This window comes from Mustela erminea, chromosome 6 (assembly GCF_009829155.1).
Source record: "Mustela erminea isolate mMusErm1 chromosome 6, mMusErm1.Pri, whole genome shotgun sequence".
In the NCBI taxonomy this organism is placed as follows: Eukaryota; Metazoa; Chordata; class Mammalia; order Carnivora; family Mustelidae; genus Mustela; species Mustela erminea.
The window spans coordinates 87,952,785-87,969,006 of record NC_045619.1 but is presented as its reverse complement, the minus strand read 5'-3'; the positions used below and the strand labels follow the sequence as shown (position 1 = coordinate 87,969,006).

General features: G+C 53.5%; 1 protein-coding gene across 4 annotated transcripts in view; it reads left to right on the top strand.

The window, feature by feature from the left end:
* KRT78 (keratin 78) overlaps nucleotides 1-12,634 on the top strand; it is a 31,277-nt gene extending 18,643 nt beyond the window's left edge. For 2 of the 4 annotated variants that reach the window (XM_032348319.1, XM_032348317.1), the window contains exons 2-12: nucleotides 2,001-2,122; nucleotides 3,078-3,144; nucleotides 5,482-5,574; nucleotides 5,984-6,198; nucleotides 7,167-7,227; nucleotides 7,707-7,802; nucleotides 8,597-8,761; nucleotides 9,152-9,277; nucleotides 11,638-11,858; nucleotides 12,093-12,127; nucleotides 12,209-12,634. In XM_032348319.1, the coding sequence (XP_032204210.1) occupies nucleotides 5,482-5,574; nucleotides 5,984-6,198; nucleotides 7,167-7,227; nucleotides 7,707-7,802; nucleotides 8,597-8,761; nucleotides 9,152-9,277; nucleotides 11,638-11,858; nucleotides 12,093-12,127; nucleotides 12,209-12,474 (1,278 nt within the window). In that variant the 5' untranslated portion in view covers nucleotides 2,001-2,122; nucleotides 3,078-3,144 and the 3' untranslated portion in view covers nucleotides 12,475-12,634. The other 2 variants (XM_032348318.1, XM_032348316.1) reach the window with 2 other exon arrangements.
* Nucleotides 12,635-16,222: the final 3,588 nt, after the last annotated feature.

The following is a 16,222-nucleotide window of genomic DNA, read 5'->3' as shown; positions in this document are numbered from 1 at the left end:
CCTTTTCTTTTCTTTTAAATTATATATTTATGTATTTATTTATTTGAGAGAGAGAGAGAGGGAGAGAACATGAGAGAGGTCAGTGGGAGAAGAAGACTCCCTGTTGAGCAGGGAGCCTGGTATGGGATTCGATCCTGGGACTCTGGGATCATGACCTGAGCTGAAGGCAGCCGCTCCACCAACTGAGCCACCCAGGTGCCCTCGGTTCCCTTTTCTATAAATTGGTGATACTAATAATACCCATTTCACAGAGTTGTTAGAATTACATGCTTAATATATGTAAAATTCTTAGAATGGGGCTGATATGTAGGCCATTTATTTGTTCTTATTTCTTTGTTGTTGGATAAAATAATTCACTGGCAGTATTATCTTAATAGTTTTATAGGTCAGACAGAAACTATCTGGGATAGTCTCTGAGATATTTGGTACATGAGATACTTGGTACATTTCTGAGGTTCTTGTGGAAAGACAGGAACATGGGGTGAGGGTACAATGGATGCAGGGGAGTGGGAGATACAGGCTTCCACTTATGGAATCCTCCACTTACGGAGTTCCACTTATGGAATGGATGAGGTCTGGGAATGAAAGGCATAGCATAGGGAATGCGGTCAATGGTAAGGTTATAGTGTTGTTGGGTGACAGATGGGAGCTACACTGGCCAGTGAGCACAGCACAGTGTATAGACTTGTCCAATCACTATGTGTGCCCTTGAAACTAATGTAACATTGTGTGTCAATTCTATTTCAATGAAGGAATTGGATGCTGAATTTAAAAAAAGAAAAAGAGGCTCCTGGGTGGGTCATTCATTACGCGTCTGCCTTTGGCTCAGGTCATGATCCCAGGGTCCTGGGATGGAGCCCCACATCAGGCTGTCTGCTCAGCAGGGAGTCTGCTTCTCTTTCCCCCACTCCCCCTGCTCATGCTCTCTCTCACCCTAATAAATAAATCAATAAAATCTTAAAAAAAAGGGGTCTGAAAAAGTACAACTGTGTAGATTTCCAAAGAGCTGAGCATAGGCCGCACAGGACCTCAGTTGGGAGGATGTAAATCTGTAGAGAAAGGGTCTTCTGGGGGTGGGCCACAGGAGTCTGTCCTGTCTCCTCCAAGACCACAGCAGTGGGTCAGTGTTCCTCCAAAAGAGGAATCCCCCGCTATACACCAGCATGCAAACTTGTGAACCAGGGCAGTCCCTTTCAGGCTGCCCCCCGCTTCTGTATTCCTATGTGTAGCCTCCCTGGGACTCTATATTCATTCAGAGTGGGGGTGGGGCCTTATCCATCGTGTATGTCCTGTATCGCTTAGCTCAGCGCTCAGCCCACAGGAGGAGTTCAATACACACACACATACACACACGTGTGCGTGCGCAAACACACACACACACACACTCACACACGTCCATATTTCTCTAATGCATGCATGCTTCCCACCTGGAGAAGGTGGATGGAGATTTGCTAACACTTCAGAGAATAGAGTTTAGAGTCAGAAGGCCCTCCAGAGACTGAAAGATGGAAGGAAACCAACAAGATGAAACTGACTGGGGATTCAAGCACTCAAAAGATACTTATTGCTCACCTCCTGCCCGCCAGGCACAGATCTAAGCGCAGAGGATACACAAGGGAGCAAGGGGACCCCATGTCTGCCCTCATGGGGATCACATTCTCCTGCAGGAAGACTGATGAGTGAAATGAGGGAGTGAAATACACACTGTTTTAGGCAGGGCAGGCCCTAAGCTGAGAGAAAGAGATGAAAAGTGTTGGAGGAGGGATGGCCCCAGGGTTGCAATTTTGGTTTTAGCCCTGTGGGTAGCTGGGGAGGAGCATTCCTGGAAGAGGGAACAGCACGTGCAAAGGCTCCGAGGTGGGAGTGTTCCTGGCACGTTCGAGAATAAATTAGGGGGTAGGCTAGGTTAGGCCTCTCTCATGCCCTATACTTTCCTCTCCTTGTTGTAATTGCAGTGAAATACTTGTCTAATTTCCTGTTCCGTGTCTCTTTCTCCACAGGACTCTGAGTTCTCTTGGTGCAGCAGCTGGGCTTGCCCTAGGCTAAATTCTTGGTTCTCAGCGCAGGTCCCGGCACATAGTGGGTGTCTGATCACATTTTGGTGAAAAAATAATGAATAAATGTGAGTAAATGGCATTTGGGTAAAAAAATAGACTGTGCAGGGACACCTGGGTGGCTCGGTGGGTTAGTCCTCTGCCTTCGGCTCAGGTCATGATCTCAGGGTCCTGGGATGGAGCCCCGCGTTGGGCTCTCTGCTCAGTTGGGCTCTCTGTTTCCCCTGTCTTTCTGCCTGCCTCTCTGCCTGCTTGTGGTCTCTCTGTCTGTCAAGCAAATAAATAAAATCTTCAACAACAACAACAAAAATAGACTGCACAGACAGGACAGGCTTGAGGGAAAGAGGTTGGGGAATCATAGCTGCTGGCGGGGGGAGGGAAGATTTAGGGTGAGGCGGGGCGGGAAGGGGTGAGGCAGGGAGGGAATGGGCTGCAGGGGAGCCATAAGAAGCCATGCCAGCCCTGTGCTTTCCCCAAGGTGGGCGCAGGTGGCCAGGGCCTGCCGAGAATGATGTGTGGCTGAGGATGGTTAACCGGGAGCCCTGAACATAGCCCGTCAGAGCCTTCCCACTGCCAGTTTTCACGTGAAGTCCTGATTCCAGCCATCGGCACTTTGGCCACTGCACGAGTGGAGATCGTTTTTTTTGTGCACCTCTGTGTACCGGACAAGTCAGTCCATCAGCGGGGGTCTAGCATTCAAACCCCCAAACTGTTTGAGCCTTCTCTCCGTCACTGCGTGATTATTTATTTATGAATCATTCATTTCTTTTTAATTAAATTAGTCAATTTATTAATTTATGTACTTATTTACTTAAAAGACCACAGAATCATCATATTTATTTATTTGAAATGTCATAGAATCGTTTTCTTTCTTTCTTCCTTCCTCCCTTTCTTTCTTCCAGTAAGCTCTCTGCCCAGCATGGGGCTCAAACTCTCTCGACCCTGAGATCAAGATTCTCACGCCCTACTGACTGAGCCAGCCAGGAGCCCCTGACTTATTTATTTATTTATTTTTAATACAAGGAAACATGTTATAGCAGCATTTGAGAACCTGGTACTTTAAGAAGTTCCCTGGGTGTGACTGTCCTGGGTAAGAATTCATTTCTGAAAACAAGTATCTATTGATGTTTGGTGTGTGTCAGACCCTGAGCTGGAGACTGTAGTGGACAAGTTATAAACAAGGGCTTAGCTGGTTGGTCTGTGGGGCAGGGGTTGGATCTGGGTTGTGGTCCTGGCTCCAGCCTGATCTGCTGGGTGGGTGCCCTCGAGCAAGTCACTCAGATTACAGGCTCAGAGGTCACCTGGTGCAATGCTTAGGTTACCCAGGGGTGCACAGTTTCAATACACTGCCTTACCCACTATGGGGGCTCAGAGTCCTTAAGTGCAAAATGGGGCATTGGACAGATGACCTTGGAGCTTGCTCCAACTTTAATATTCTGCAACGCTACAGAGATGAGGAAGTTCCAGGCAGGTGGGTTTGGTGCCATCCCACCTGTGATCTCTGTTCTCCACCCTTAGTACTGGGGGGAGGGGTAGTAGAGTCCAGTCCCCAGAAATGTTTCTCAAACAGACGCATGGAAGGAAGGAAGGTACCTGGGCTTCCTTGATGCTACGAAGTGGTCCCCAGGGGCATGGTTTGGTGGTGGGCCCTCAGTGGGATCCAACCCATTTCCCAGATTTTCTTTCTAGACACTGGGGCCACTCTAGGCTGCTTCTGTCTCCTTGGTGCACTCCGGTCTCCTGTTTGGATCTTTTCTCTCTTCTTCCTCACCTGGCCCCTCAGTCCCTTGATCTCTTCTATTCTTCTGGTGGAAGGCCTGACCTCTTCTTCCTCTTGAGGCCGTCTGTCATTTAGCTTTGTTCAGGGGTGTGCCATGTGGGGCTGGAAGAAGGAGGAAGGGGCTTCTAATCCTCCGGAGGGAGGGGAGGCTTGCTCACCGTTGTCTGGCCTGTGGGAGCTTTGCTAGGACCAACTTCCTCATAGCATGTCTCTTGAGTGTTCATGACGTTGAGTCCCTGTTTTTTCTTGCTTTGTGTTGCGTTAGTAAAGGCCCAGTCTCCTGGTTCTAAGAACTAGGTTGGGAGGCAGGGAGAAATAACCCTCCCACCATGTGAAGAAGGAATTTTAGGAATTTCTAAAAAGCAGAGCTACCCCACCCTGCTTGCCAGTAGTGGGAGAGTTTCAGTGGTGGCAGCTGGATGCCTCCCCCTGAGGGTCCTGTACTGAGTGGGGGGCTCATGGACTACCAGGGGACAGAGACAGAACCTATCCCGGGGGACATCCCAAAGTTCCTATGTCTGCTCCCAGAACCTCAAGGCAGTTTTTGGTGCTTTGATTTGTAACCGAACATTGGCAGTGCATGACCCGAGAGGAAGGGCCTGGCACTGCGTGTCTGGGGAAGGAGTAGGGACACGGGCTGGGCTTGGAAACATGCCACTTGCCCAGATCCTGGATGGAGATGCCTGGTTGGAGTGGGGTGGTGCCTGGTGGATGATTGCTGGGTTGAGCAAGAGAAGGGACTTGGACACCCTGTTTTTTGGTTTCATTTCCAAATCCCAGAGTGTCTTTTAACCAACGACGACAATAACACCTTTATTAACCTTGTAGCTTCACCTAAGCTGCTCAGCGCCTTCTTTCTTTGGTTACCGTAGGTAGATTCTTTCTTGAGAAGTTTCACACTCCTCTGTCCAGCACAGAAAGCATGGAAAGCGCCCTCAGGTGCTCCCCTGAACCCCCTCTCTTCTTCCCCATCCCCCCATCTCCTTCTCTGGGAAGGCTTCCTTGACTGACTCTCAGTGGTGGTTCAGGGCCATCCTTCCCTACCCCCAGCCCCTGGAGTCCAGGTCTCTGGCTGCTTCCTCATCTTTGGGACATGCCCAGATCTCCTGCTGGCCTGCAAGCTCTGAGGGCAAGGTCTGGGCTTCCTCTCCCTTGGGCTCCACACGTGTTGGGCCACTGTCCTCCAGGCGTGTCAGAATAGGTCAGCCGGAGCCAGTGACAGACACAGTCAGGCCTAGAGCATCTTGCTCCCCAAGGCCCAGCCCAAGCACGGGAGGAGATAAAAGTCTTGTGCTGGGGCCTTGGGGCAGGAACTCACACACCTGGATTATCCTCCGTCTGTCTGTAGCTGTGTGCCCTTCCGTCTCTACCATGTCTCGCTCAACATGCCAGGCCCGGAGGGGCTTCGGTGCTCGCTCTGCCTGTTCTGCACCCCCAGGGGGCCGTGGCAGCCGGAGCAGCTTCAGCAGCAGAAGCCTCATTTCCTTTGGGGGGTGTAGAGGATCCTCTCGTGGGAGGGCTTGGGGATCAGGGAGAGGACCAGGGGTATGGTTTGGGGAGGGCCGTGGTGGGCCCGGGCTTTCCTTGTGCCCTCCGGGGGGCATCCGGGAAGTGACCATTGACAGAAGTTTGCTGACCCCACTGAAGATGGAGATTGACCCCCAATTCCAGGTGGTGAGGACTCAGGAGACCCAAGAGATCAGAACCCTCAACAACCAGTTTGCTTCCTTCATTGACAAGGTGAGGGTCCACTCAGGTAAGCCCCTCTCCTTGCCTGCCTCAGAAGAACCATTCTCGATGGATTTGGGAATGGGGAGGTCTTCTCTATTACCACTTTTTTAGTGCTTCTGCAGCAAAGAAGTCCTTCCTGGTCTAACTGCAGGCTCTCTGATTATGCGGAGCCCCTGCTCTTCTATGGTTGGGGCTCAGGAACAGAGAACAGTCATTCAGTAGTGAACCCTCCCCCGTTAGCCAATCCCCATCATTTTGATGTGTTCAGAGTCTCCTGGGAGGGCACAAGGCTGCCCCTGCTCAGGCTGGATTGGGAGGTAGAGGAAAGGTAGACTGAGGGTCTGTGAGGTTTTCCTTGCCAGATCCTGTGGCCAGGGAGTCCCCCAGAAGCCTCAGGGAGCCTCTGCTTGGGTCCCAGGTGCGCTTCCTGGAGCAGCAGAACAAGGTCCTGGAGACCAAGTGGGAGCTGCTGCAGCGGCTGGGCGTGAGTGACAGCCCCCCGGACCTGGAGTCTTTCTTTGAGGGCTACCTGGCCCGGCTCCGGTGGCAACTGGAACAGCTCCAAAGGGAGCGAAGGGCTGTGGACGCCGAGCTGAAGTCCTGCCAGGACCAGGAGGAGGAGTATAAGGCCAAGTAGGCAAACCCTGGGGTCTGGGAGGGCTTGGATCCGCAGTTGGAGGGCTTCCCCCATGCTGAGCTCCCAGAGACACAGGACGGTCCTCCCTTCTGCATCCCATTCCCTCTGATTCTCAGGGCTCCCCCAACGCCTCACCGTGGTAGGTAAGGAGGCCCCCCAGTTCCTGATGCCCGGGTCTGGAGAGCCTCAGTGCCAACAGACCCAGCTCTGAGGGCCATGATTTGGGTCAGGGCTGGGAGGGGCTTCTTTAAACAATGCCTCCCCGGGTTTTTCCTCAATAAATTCCTGTTGAGCAGGCTGTGGGCTGAGGTGACTCAGATGTTCTCTGGTCCTGGTGGTGGAAGGGAATCCATTTAGTGGGACCATCCCCTGGTGTGTGGCATGATTCACAGCAGGGCTGTGTTTCCGGGTTCCCCACCTAGGTCACCTGGTGGTGTGGAGGGAGCCCTGGACCAACAGGAGGCTTGGGTTTGGCGACTGCGAGCCAGGGGTAGCTGGGCGGCCTTTTGTCTTTGCCAACCTCAGTTTCCCATCTGTAAGATGGCATGGGAGGTGGAGTATGTCATGGAAAGAGGCCAGGAGACCTGGTTTTAGATCTGCTTGGGTGACCTAATTATTGATGACTTGGGCAAACCATGAATCTCTCTGACAAAAGCCAAAATGCCTGCTTTACTTGATGATTGTGAGCAGCGAGTGTGAAAATGTGTTGGAATGTGCCTGATAGACATGATGGCAAGTGGCCTCATGTGGCTAAGTGGGCATGAGCTGAAGGAGTGGAGACGGATATAGCCAGGACGTGGCAATGACTTCCTGAATGGAAGGGCCGAGGGTCAGGCTGGTTATGTGTCCTGCTTGGGAGCGTCTAAGGGCAAGGGGTGCCCTTTCAGGGAGGCTGTGCTCAGAGGAGGGCCATGGGCTCTGATCTCGCCGTCTCAGGCAGCATCCTTCTGTACTTATTTGACAGGTATGAGGAAGAGTCCCACAAGCATGCCACGGCTGAGAATGACTTTGTGGTCCTAAAAAAGGTGAGGGTAGGAGTTAGCTGCTTCACTGGGACCCTGAGCCCCCACCATGCACAAAGCCCAGTCCTGGGCTGGGACTGGAGATCCTAAGGCAGGTCAGGATCCTAATGAAGCACATGATCTCACACCGCCTCCAGAGGGCCCCCAGGGAAATGGGACACCTAAGTAGACACAGGGGCCCCAGAATAAGATCTGATGGAAGGACCACAGGATGAGCTCTGGGAGTCACTATGGGAGAGGCTGGGGAGGGAGTGGAAGATGCAGAACTGGTTGAGAGTAATCAGGGAAGGCTTCCTGAAGGCGGTGTGTGTCAGTGTCAGGCAAAAGGGAGAGCAGGGTGAGGGGGGCTGGAGGAGGAATGAATGGGTCTCTGGGGACAGCCGTGGGTGAGCACTGGGCAGTGTGCAAACAGAACTCCTGAGCCAGAGTGGGAGCCACAAACAGGAGGTGGGAGGACACGGTTTTTGTCTTCCTGTCCCCAGGATGTGGATGGAGTTTTCCTGAGCAAGATGGAGCTGGAAGGCAAGCTGGCATCTCTTCGAGAGTACCTCTGCTTCTTGAGGCAACTCAATGAAGAAGTGAGGATGTACCAAGGGTCGGCGGGAGTTGGGGGGGGGCAGGGCAAGCAGGCTTCCTGGCTATAGTGGAGTGGCCAGGAGGCGACGCCTGGTTAGGGTGACTTAATTCCAGTCGTTCTGTCATTTGACAAACAAATACTGAGAATGTACCATGTGCATTGGTAGGTATTGGAGATACACTAGTGAATAACCAGACAAAAATCATGATGCTTGCTTTCTGTTATAATATGTCAGAAGGTGATCAATGCTATGGAAAACAGGGACAGGAGGCTTAGGAATGTGGGGGGAGGTAGGGCAGGTGGTAATTTCAAATAGGGTGGTCAGAGTGGCCTTTATTTAGAAGATAAAGCTTGAGTAAAAATTGGAAGGAAGTAAGGAAGTTAATCAGGCAGGTGGAACCAGAGATTCCGGGCAGAGGGAGGGGCCTCCAGTGGTGAGTTGGTGGTGAGTTGGTATCCTTGTGGAAGCAAGGAGGCCATGGGGCTCAGAGTAGAAGGAGGAGGGGGAGGGCTGTGACAAGCAGTCAGAGGAATGATGGGGACCGGGTGATTTCAAGCTTGCAGGACATTTACTTTTAATGTCCAAACTGCAATGGCATCAGACACCACCTCCTATAACCCTTGTTTTCATATGAGGAGACAATAGGGGACAGGACATGCCCAAACACCCAGTGGGATGAGGGCTGCCCCCCGATGGAGTTCATGGGCAGGAAGTCAGGCACCCTGCCCTACTGCCTGGGGCTTCGGGGGAAAGGGAGTGGAGGTAGGTGGACACTGAGTCAGTCTTTCTTGCAGGAACTGGGCCAGCTCCAGACCCAGGCCAGTGACATGTCTGTGGTGCTGTCCTTGGACAACAACCGAGGCTTGGACTTCAGTGACATCATTGCGGAGGTCCGCGCCCGGTATGAGGAGATTGCCCAGAGCAGCAAAGCTGAGGTGGAGATGCTGTACCAGACTAAGGTGCCGGAGCTGGGTGGGAAGGATGGTGGGGGTAAGCACTGGGCAGGAAAAGGCTGGGTCTCCCTGCCCACATCCCAGATGTGGTTGTCCAACTCGGTCCCACAACCATCCCAATGGTTGTCCAACTTGGTCCCCTTGGGGGACCAGAGCTCCGGGGCTGGGTGGCATGGCCCAATTCCCATCTCTAGGAGGGGGGCAGTGCAGGGAAACCGTGCGAGACCAGCCTGGACTGTTGCAAGCTCATCCCACCGTACCCCTGCTTCAGCATTTAACCTGCATTCTGAGTGAGGGCTTGGGGAGGCACAGAACTGGGGACATGGTGTTTCTCATGGTCCTGGGGTCAGAGGTGAGGGTCCTCTCAACCCGTGGTGTCATCTCTGTCCCCATCAGTACCAGGAGCTTCAGGCGTCTGCCCGGCTTCATGGGGACAGCATGAAGGAAACCAAAGTCCAGATCTCTCAGCTGCAGCAGGCGAGTCAGAGGCTGCAAAGTCAGATCGAGAACCTCAAGAAGCAGGTAAGGCTCCCGGAGCTCCCCAGGACACCTCGCTTTGGACTACTTTTGTGCCAGGGTCACTGCTGGCTTGGTGTGTGGGGTTGGTAACTATCTGGAGCTTTGGATACTTCGGGTGGAGAGAGGCTCAAGCCCACTTTGGAGAAATTTGGCCTCCATCCTACGACTTCAAGCCTGTGTGCATTCTGCGTTGAACAACTCCAGGGGGCTCTGCTCACCTGTCTTCCATAGGCAGACATACATCTTGCTTTTGGCTCCTTGGGGGAGAGGGTCGATCCATATTTTTGTCTTATTTTCTTGTCTTTCCTTACTTTTACTCCTCCAGCTCAGAAGACACTCTAGGCTCAGGGGATGACTTTCTGGGTCTCGTGTTGGGGAGGGTGAGAGCCAGGACAGGGTGCAGGTGAGACTGGTGGGAGGAGTGAGCGCTCCTTAGGCAGATCTTTGCACGGGTTGGAGGTGATGTTGTTGGGGCCTGTGTGGGTTAGAGTGGGGAGAGGAGGAAGGAGAGGATGGCAAGGGCAGGGACGGGCTTCCTTGCTCATCCTGGAGCCCTCATGTCTAGATGTGCAGGACTGTAGACTCTTTAGCTTTCAAGTCTCTTTGCACTCCCTTCCCCCAAACCCAAAAAATCGGTTTTGGGATCGGGCGGTTTCTTCAAGCATTTCAGCTTGACTCCCAGGGCGCATGCACATGGCCCGTCCTCTCCCAGGCAGGATCCTCCCAGGAAACTCTCGAAGCTCAGGTCATTCGAAGACCAGACTCAGTCTCCACCCATCCCCACCTGTTTTCCTTTGGAATGTGATGTAGGACCGAGATGAAGGTGACCCGGTCCCATTATTCAGTTGGCTGCCACAGTGTTTTTGCCCATAAATTTGCATTCCTTACTTCGGAATTCCCCGGGGTGTCTGTTAAAATGCAGATTCCTGGGCCTTTGTCAGACTAAGGGACTCAACCTCTAAGGGTAGCCCAGAAACCTACTTTCTGAGCTCAGTTCACCCAGTTGGGAGCATGCAGTCTCAGCCCAGCTGCCTGTACTTAGGAGGGCTACCACGTCCCCGTAGCTGGGAGCTGCCGCAAGGTAGCTTTCTTGCGAGAATCCCTCTTGGGAATGCAATACCCCCCTTACTCTTCCTTTTCCTGCACAAACATGATGGACTAGTCTCCTTTGTGCCAGGTCCTGGCAGAGCCCTGCAGGCTGGGAGCAGTGGACCTGCTGTTGGTTTAGGGACGCAGCTCTGCCCCTCACTACCTTTCTGAATCTCTGTTTCTCCATCTGGAGAAGAGAGCCAATATTCCACATCCACAGGGCGCTTGTGTATAGAAGAGAACAGAATAATGAGACTAGAATGGGAATAGAATAATGAGAGCCCTTAGGGAATGCCTTATTTCCTGATCCTGAGGATCAGTCAGCTGGATGGCCAGGTAGATGGGGATGTTGCTCTTGCTCTCCTTCCGCGAGCTTTCTATCAGATCAGAGAGATAAGCGCAGAGAGGGTGTTTCTCAAACCCCATACTGAGGCATATGGTTCCATATGCTTTGATAATAGGACAAAGTTTTTGAAGTGAGGTTGTTCTAAAATGAACAAGGACCTTGGCAACCCTCAAGATGGTGCTTGTCGATAATGCTCCATGCATCGGGGCTGGAAAAACATTAAGGGTCCAGGGAGAGAGAAAGTGCCCTAAGGAATGGGCTAAGGGATGGGTTTCTGGGGCTGCTGCAACACAGCACCACAGACTTGGAGGCTTGACACACCAGACCACGTGTTCTCTCAGTTCTGGAGGCCAGACCTATGGAATCAGGTGTTGGCAGGTGCACGCCCTCTGAAGGAGTGGGGGTTGGGCGGGGGAAGCAGGGAAATCCTTCCTTGCCTTACCCTAGCCTCTGGTAGCCTGAGAATCCTTGACATTCCTTGTTTTTCGGCTGCATCACTCCATCCCTGCCTCCATGGTCACATGACATCATCACTCTGTATCTGTCTCTGTGTTCTGTCATCTTTTCTAGGGACATTACTCATGGAATTTAAGGCTCATTCTATATACAGTATGATAGTCATCTTGAGATCTTTTACGCCTTACATCTGCGAAGACCCTATTTCCAAATAGGTTCACAGTCTGAAGTTCTAGGTGGACATGACATTTTTGGGGACACTACTCAACCCACTTCAGGAGTTAAGGAAACAGAAGAGGCAATGCTTTCCCTTAGAATGTGAGGAACTGGGGGAAGGGGGGTGGCCGTGGATAATTTTGAGCTCAGAAGATTGTGGTCTACCCTGGGCTTTAAGCTCTAGCCACAGTAGGTTCCTTGGGAGGCTGTGCTGGACTTGGAGCCACTTTCTGTCTCATCTCTACTCCCCTTCCAGAATGCCGACCTGCAGGCCACTACTGCTGATGCCGAGCAGCGTGGGGAGCTGGCCCTCAAGGATGCTCAGTCCAAACTGGACGAGCTGGAGGCCGCCCTGAGAGCAGCCAAGCAGGACCTGGCCCGGATGCTGCGCGACTACCAGGAGCTCATGAGTACGAAGCTGGCCCTGGACGTGGAGATCGCCACCTACCGCAGGCTGCTGGAGGTTGAGGAGAGCAGGTGGGGACCTGGGAACAGGGGAGAAATGGGAGCAGAAGATGGACCACCACCGAAGTGCTCTCCTTGCTGAAGGGGATTCTGAGACTTCCTAGCACTCTGAGACACCGAGGGCAACCTATCCTGCTAGGAAGTCTTTAAACTTGGGACTGTGGATTTGATCTGCTGAGAGGCTCAAATACCTGCGGGCATACTCTTTGCAGCCTTTCTGAGCATTTCCTCTTCTTTCTCTGCCAGGATGTCTGGGAAGTGCACCAGCCAGGTCACTATCTGTGAGTATCAGGGTGCTTGGGGAGAGTGGTCCCCATGGGGAACCAAGGACCATGCTGTGACTATGGTACATTTCTTGGCAGCTGTGGGCGGAGGCAGCATCGTTGTGTCTGGAGGAGTGGGCAGTGGCCTGGGGGCCACTTGTGGACTTGCAGACGGGAAAGGCAGCTTTGGGTCCAGCTGCTCCAGCATCGTGACAGGAGGCTCCAATGTCATCCTGGGCTCTGGGCAGGGTCCTGTTTGCGGCTCCTGCTCTGTATCGTGCTCTAGCTCTGGCTCTAGCTCCGGCGGCCACACCATCCTGAAGAAGACAGTGGAGTCAAGTCTGAAGACGTCTGTCACTTACTGAGTGACCTTGCAGCCACTTGTTCCTTGTGCCTTCCCGAGCCCTCTCAGCACTGCTCCCACCTCCACCACCCACCTCCCTGCACGGCCAGCTCTGTGTCCACTGCCCACAGCCTGAGCCAGCCCACAGAGGACTCTGCAAAAGTCAATAAAACCATGTTTGCCTGCTGTTCTGAGTGTGTGCCCGGTCTGGTCTGCTCCGCATAGGGGTTTGCGTTTCATTTGCCTGCTGTCTGCCCCAGGCCCAGATCCACCACGCCCTGTCCTCCAGCCAACCAGCCTCATCCTCTCCTCACCGCAGCTCTCAGGTGGAGCTGGGAAACCTCTGGTGGGCTTGGCCAGCCGAGTATTGTCCTTTGTGGGGGAGGGGAGAGGCCAGACACCCAGTGATCAGAGCCTGGGGGCCAGAACCAAGGGTCACCACCCTCATCCTCCTCACCTGCCCCTGCACCTTCATCTTTCTAGTTCTTCTGTGAAATGAAGCAGCACCCATTTCTCCCTGAGTGGGGGTGTCTTCCTTTCTCTCTCCTCTCTCCCATTGTTTCCCTCCCACAAATTTGATTGAGTGCAAAGCATTCTCGAGGCATGGTGCCAGGGCTGGGTTACGCTGGCAAGCAAGATCAACCCCATCCTGCCCTCCCAATGGGGTCAGTGTCTCTTTTTAAAAGAGTAAGCTCCACGCCCAGTATGGGGCTCAAACTCACAACCCTGAGCTCTGGTGGACTTGGAGGTAGGAAAGGTGCCCCTGGGTTCAGTCTCTCCCATCCCTTCAGTCTGCGGGTTCTCTAGCATAATGCCTCCTACCCATGAGAGCCAGATCTTCCTTTTGTAGTCCGTGGTTACCAGTGCCAGAGGCCAGCCTTCTGTGGCTCATTCAGACAGCCTGTGTTGGGGGATGGGGATGTCTCGGGGGTCGTTTCTTTGTGTCCTGTCCCTTCTTCCGGTCCCTTCCCAGTGGTGTGCTGGCTCCACCCACATCCGGGGTAGCAAGCTGGGTCTTGTCATGTCAGCCTCCCCTCCTCTCTGAGCTTTAACCTGGCCCCTCTCCTGGACAGGGGTGCCCGCAAGCAGGTTAATAAGTCATCACTGATGCTAAGCAATAGTTTTAAATGCAGATTCCGAGGGCGTTTAGAGGGGAGGGTGGAGGGCAGAGATGAAGGTTCCCTGTGGCACTGTGCAGCTTCTCTGCCACTCCTTCTGGCAATTCAGCTCTGCATCAGGCTTGCATCTCAGCCAGCAAAAGAGCAGCAGTGTTGCTGCCCAGCCCACTCCTCCCCGAAGGCAATTTGTGGAATGTCTATTACTGTTTAGGAATAGCCAATGGGCATTTCACCCCTCATCCCAATCAGGTCGTCAGAGGGCTTCTTCCAGGCCTCCACTCTGCTCCCTGGATGTCTTCCATTTCCTCCATCTCACTGATGTTTCAGTAGCTCTTCCAGCTTGTTCCCTGGTAAAATAACTGTACTCCAGGCTGAAGATAACTGCTCATTCTTGTTCCTCCTTCTTCTCACATGTGCACCAGATTTTTCTCCTCCTGGAAACCTTCCCTAATTCCCCAAGTCTGAATGTGCCAGGTCCTTTCTCTCCCTGGCACAGTCTGGCTACACCTGTTGTTGTCCTTGTCTGGTTCTGGTCTGGGATCCAGCTTTCCTATTAGTCTGGGACCAATGGGCAGGTTGGTCTCCTGCACCCAGGATGGGGATCAGTGGCTCAGCTGATGCAGGGGGGAAGTTTGATGAGCTCTTGGGGCTGGAATTCTGCCCACCCCTTCCCTCTTGGCTCTCACCCCATCACTGGGCCTGTCTGAACATGAGGCTGGAAACTTCTTCCCTCTTCTGCAGGAAGCTCTATAGGAAGCCAGGAGCATGGGCATCAGGGCCAGTTGCTAGGTGGGTGAAGAGGGTCACTTTCTCCACCCCACCCCTACCCCAGCTACCCATCAGCTCCTGCACTTGTTCTTCCCGTCTTCTCCCTCCTACGTGGCTCAACTCCAAACTCCATGGTCTAGGCCACAGGAGTTTATGTCATCCCTCCCCCATGTCCACCCTGCAATCAGCTTTAAGGGGAGGTTAGCCTTTTTCTCAGACTCAAGGATCTCTCCACAAAAAGTATCTGAGAAGGAGGCTTTTTAGCCTTCTGTAAGGGAGACATGAACTGGAAAGCCTATGGCCCAGGAACCAGGATTCCTGGGCTTGTATCCCAGCTCTGCCACTTACCAATAGTGTGACTTTGACCAAGCTATGTAACCCCTCCAGTGTTCTCATCTGTGAGGAGAGATAATAATGCTGACCTCACAGGGCTGTGTGGGCATGCTGTCATTCAGGATCCCAGCAAGAGACAAAATTCACCCAAGAAAGTTCACTTAGATGGGCTTTCATGCCAGGAGCTCCTATGGAGGTGTGGGCGTGGCTGAGGGAATGCAGAAAGGATGGAGGGGCCCTGAGGTCGGCAGAGCTGGAGGGGCCAAACTCGGTTTGTCCAGGGCTGAGCTGTTTTCCAGGACGTGGGCCTTCCCGTGGAAACAGGGAGAACCAGGATGAGGAGGTCACCTGTGTAGAGCTGAAAGACAAGATGAAGAAGTGAGTGACAGATGGAAGAAGCTGTAATCATGGAGGACCGCAGGGAGGAAGCCAGGGAGAAATGCCTGCCCTTCCTTCTACCCTCCCAGATCTCCTGTCACTGCCCCCCCCCCCCCCCCCCCCCCCCCCCCCCCCCCCCCCCCCCCCCCCCCCCCGCCCCAGCCTTGGCAGACCAGTGAAGCCAGAAAGCAAGGGAGCAGCCTACAGGGGTCTAGGAGGAGGGTGACTGATCTGGGGTGGGAAGGAGGCAGACGGAGCTCAACCAGTGTGGACATGAGATGCATTCCCGCACCGAACGTGTTGGCCCTGTCATGAGTGTTGAGTAAAGACTGACTGTAATAGTCATCACAGTTGGCTTAGGAAGTCCTACCCCTGTAGGAGGGTGCCCAAGGGCAGCAACTCTTGTCTTCACCCCTTATCTTTGCTATGACCCCGTATCCAGCCTGACCTCAGGTGGGTGCTGTTGGGGGCTCTGCAGTCACCATTAGTCGTCTTGCCTTGTCCCTCCCACAGCCTGATATCCCCTCGGCGCTTGTGTCCTACCGTGGGGGGACTGCGGGTGGGGGGCTAGGCAGGTGAAATTCTCCAGACACAGAAGCTCTTGGTTGAAGCAGCAGTGGAGGGGAGGAAACTGCTCCTCTTTAGCCACAGAAAGAAGGTCTGAACTTGGGTGTCCTGCCTGAAAGCAGAGAGGGCCTAAGGAGGCACTGTGTCTCCTCCCACCCCTGCTTTGTCTGGGCTGGGACCCCGGAGCCCCTGCCTGGCTGCGAGGGAGCCTGTTTCCAAGAAGGAACTCCCAGAGTGAGCCCTGGCAATCTGTGCCACTGTCTGTCACCAGCTTGCCCACAAAGCCTGGCAGAGAGTGCCAGGTCAACTTGTGGGGCTGTGGAATGTGTGGAGCCGACTCTATTCCCACCTCCCTGGCCGCCCTGACTCAGAGGGCTGACATCACTCTCTTCCCCAGAAGTCCCACTCCCGACTGTCTCCCCTTCCCACACACCAGCAGGGAGCGATAAGGGAGGCTGAGAAAGCGATCACAGCCTCAGGGACAGGAGACAAAGGTCAGTGGGAAGTGACGCTTAGTCCCAGCTCTGTCCTGGGATCGCAGGCCAATGTTTTTTGAAAGGACTTCCCCTTTCATAAAGGCAGAGGAGGCCCAGAGAGGTTGCGAAC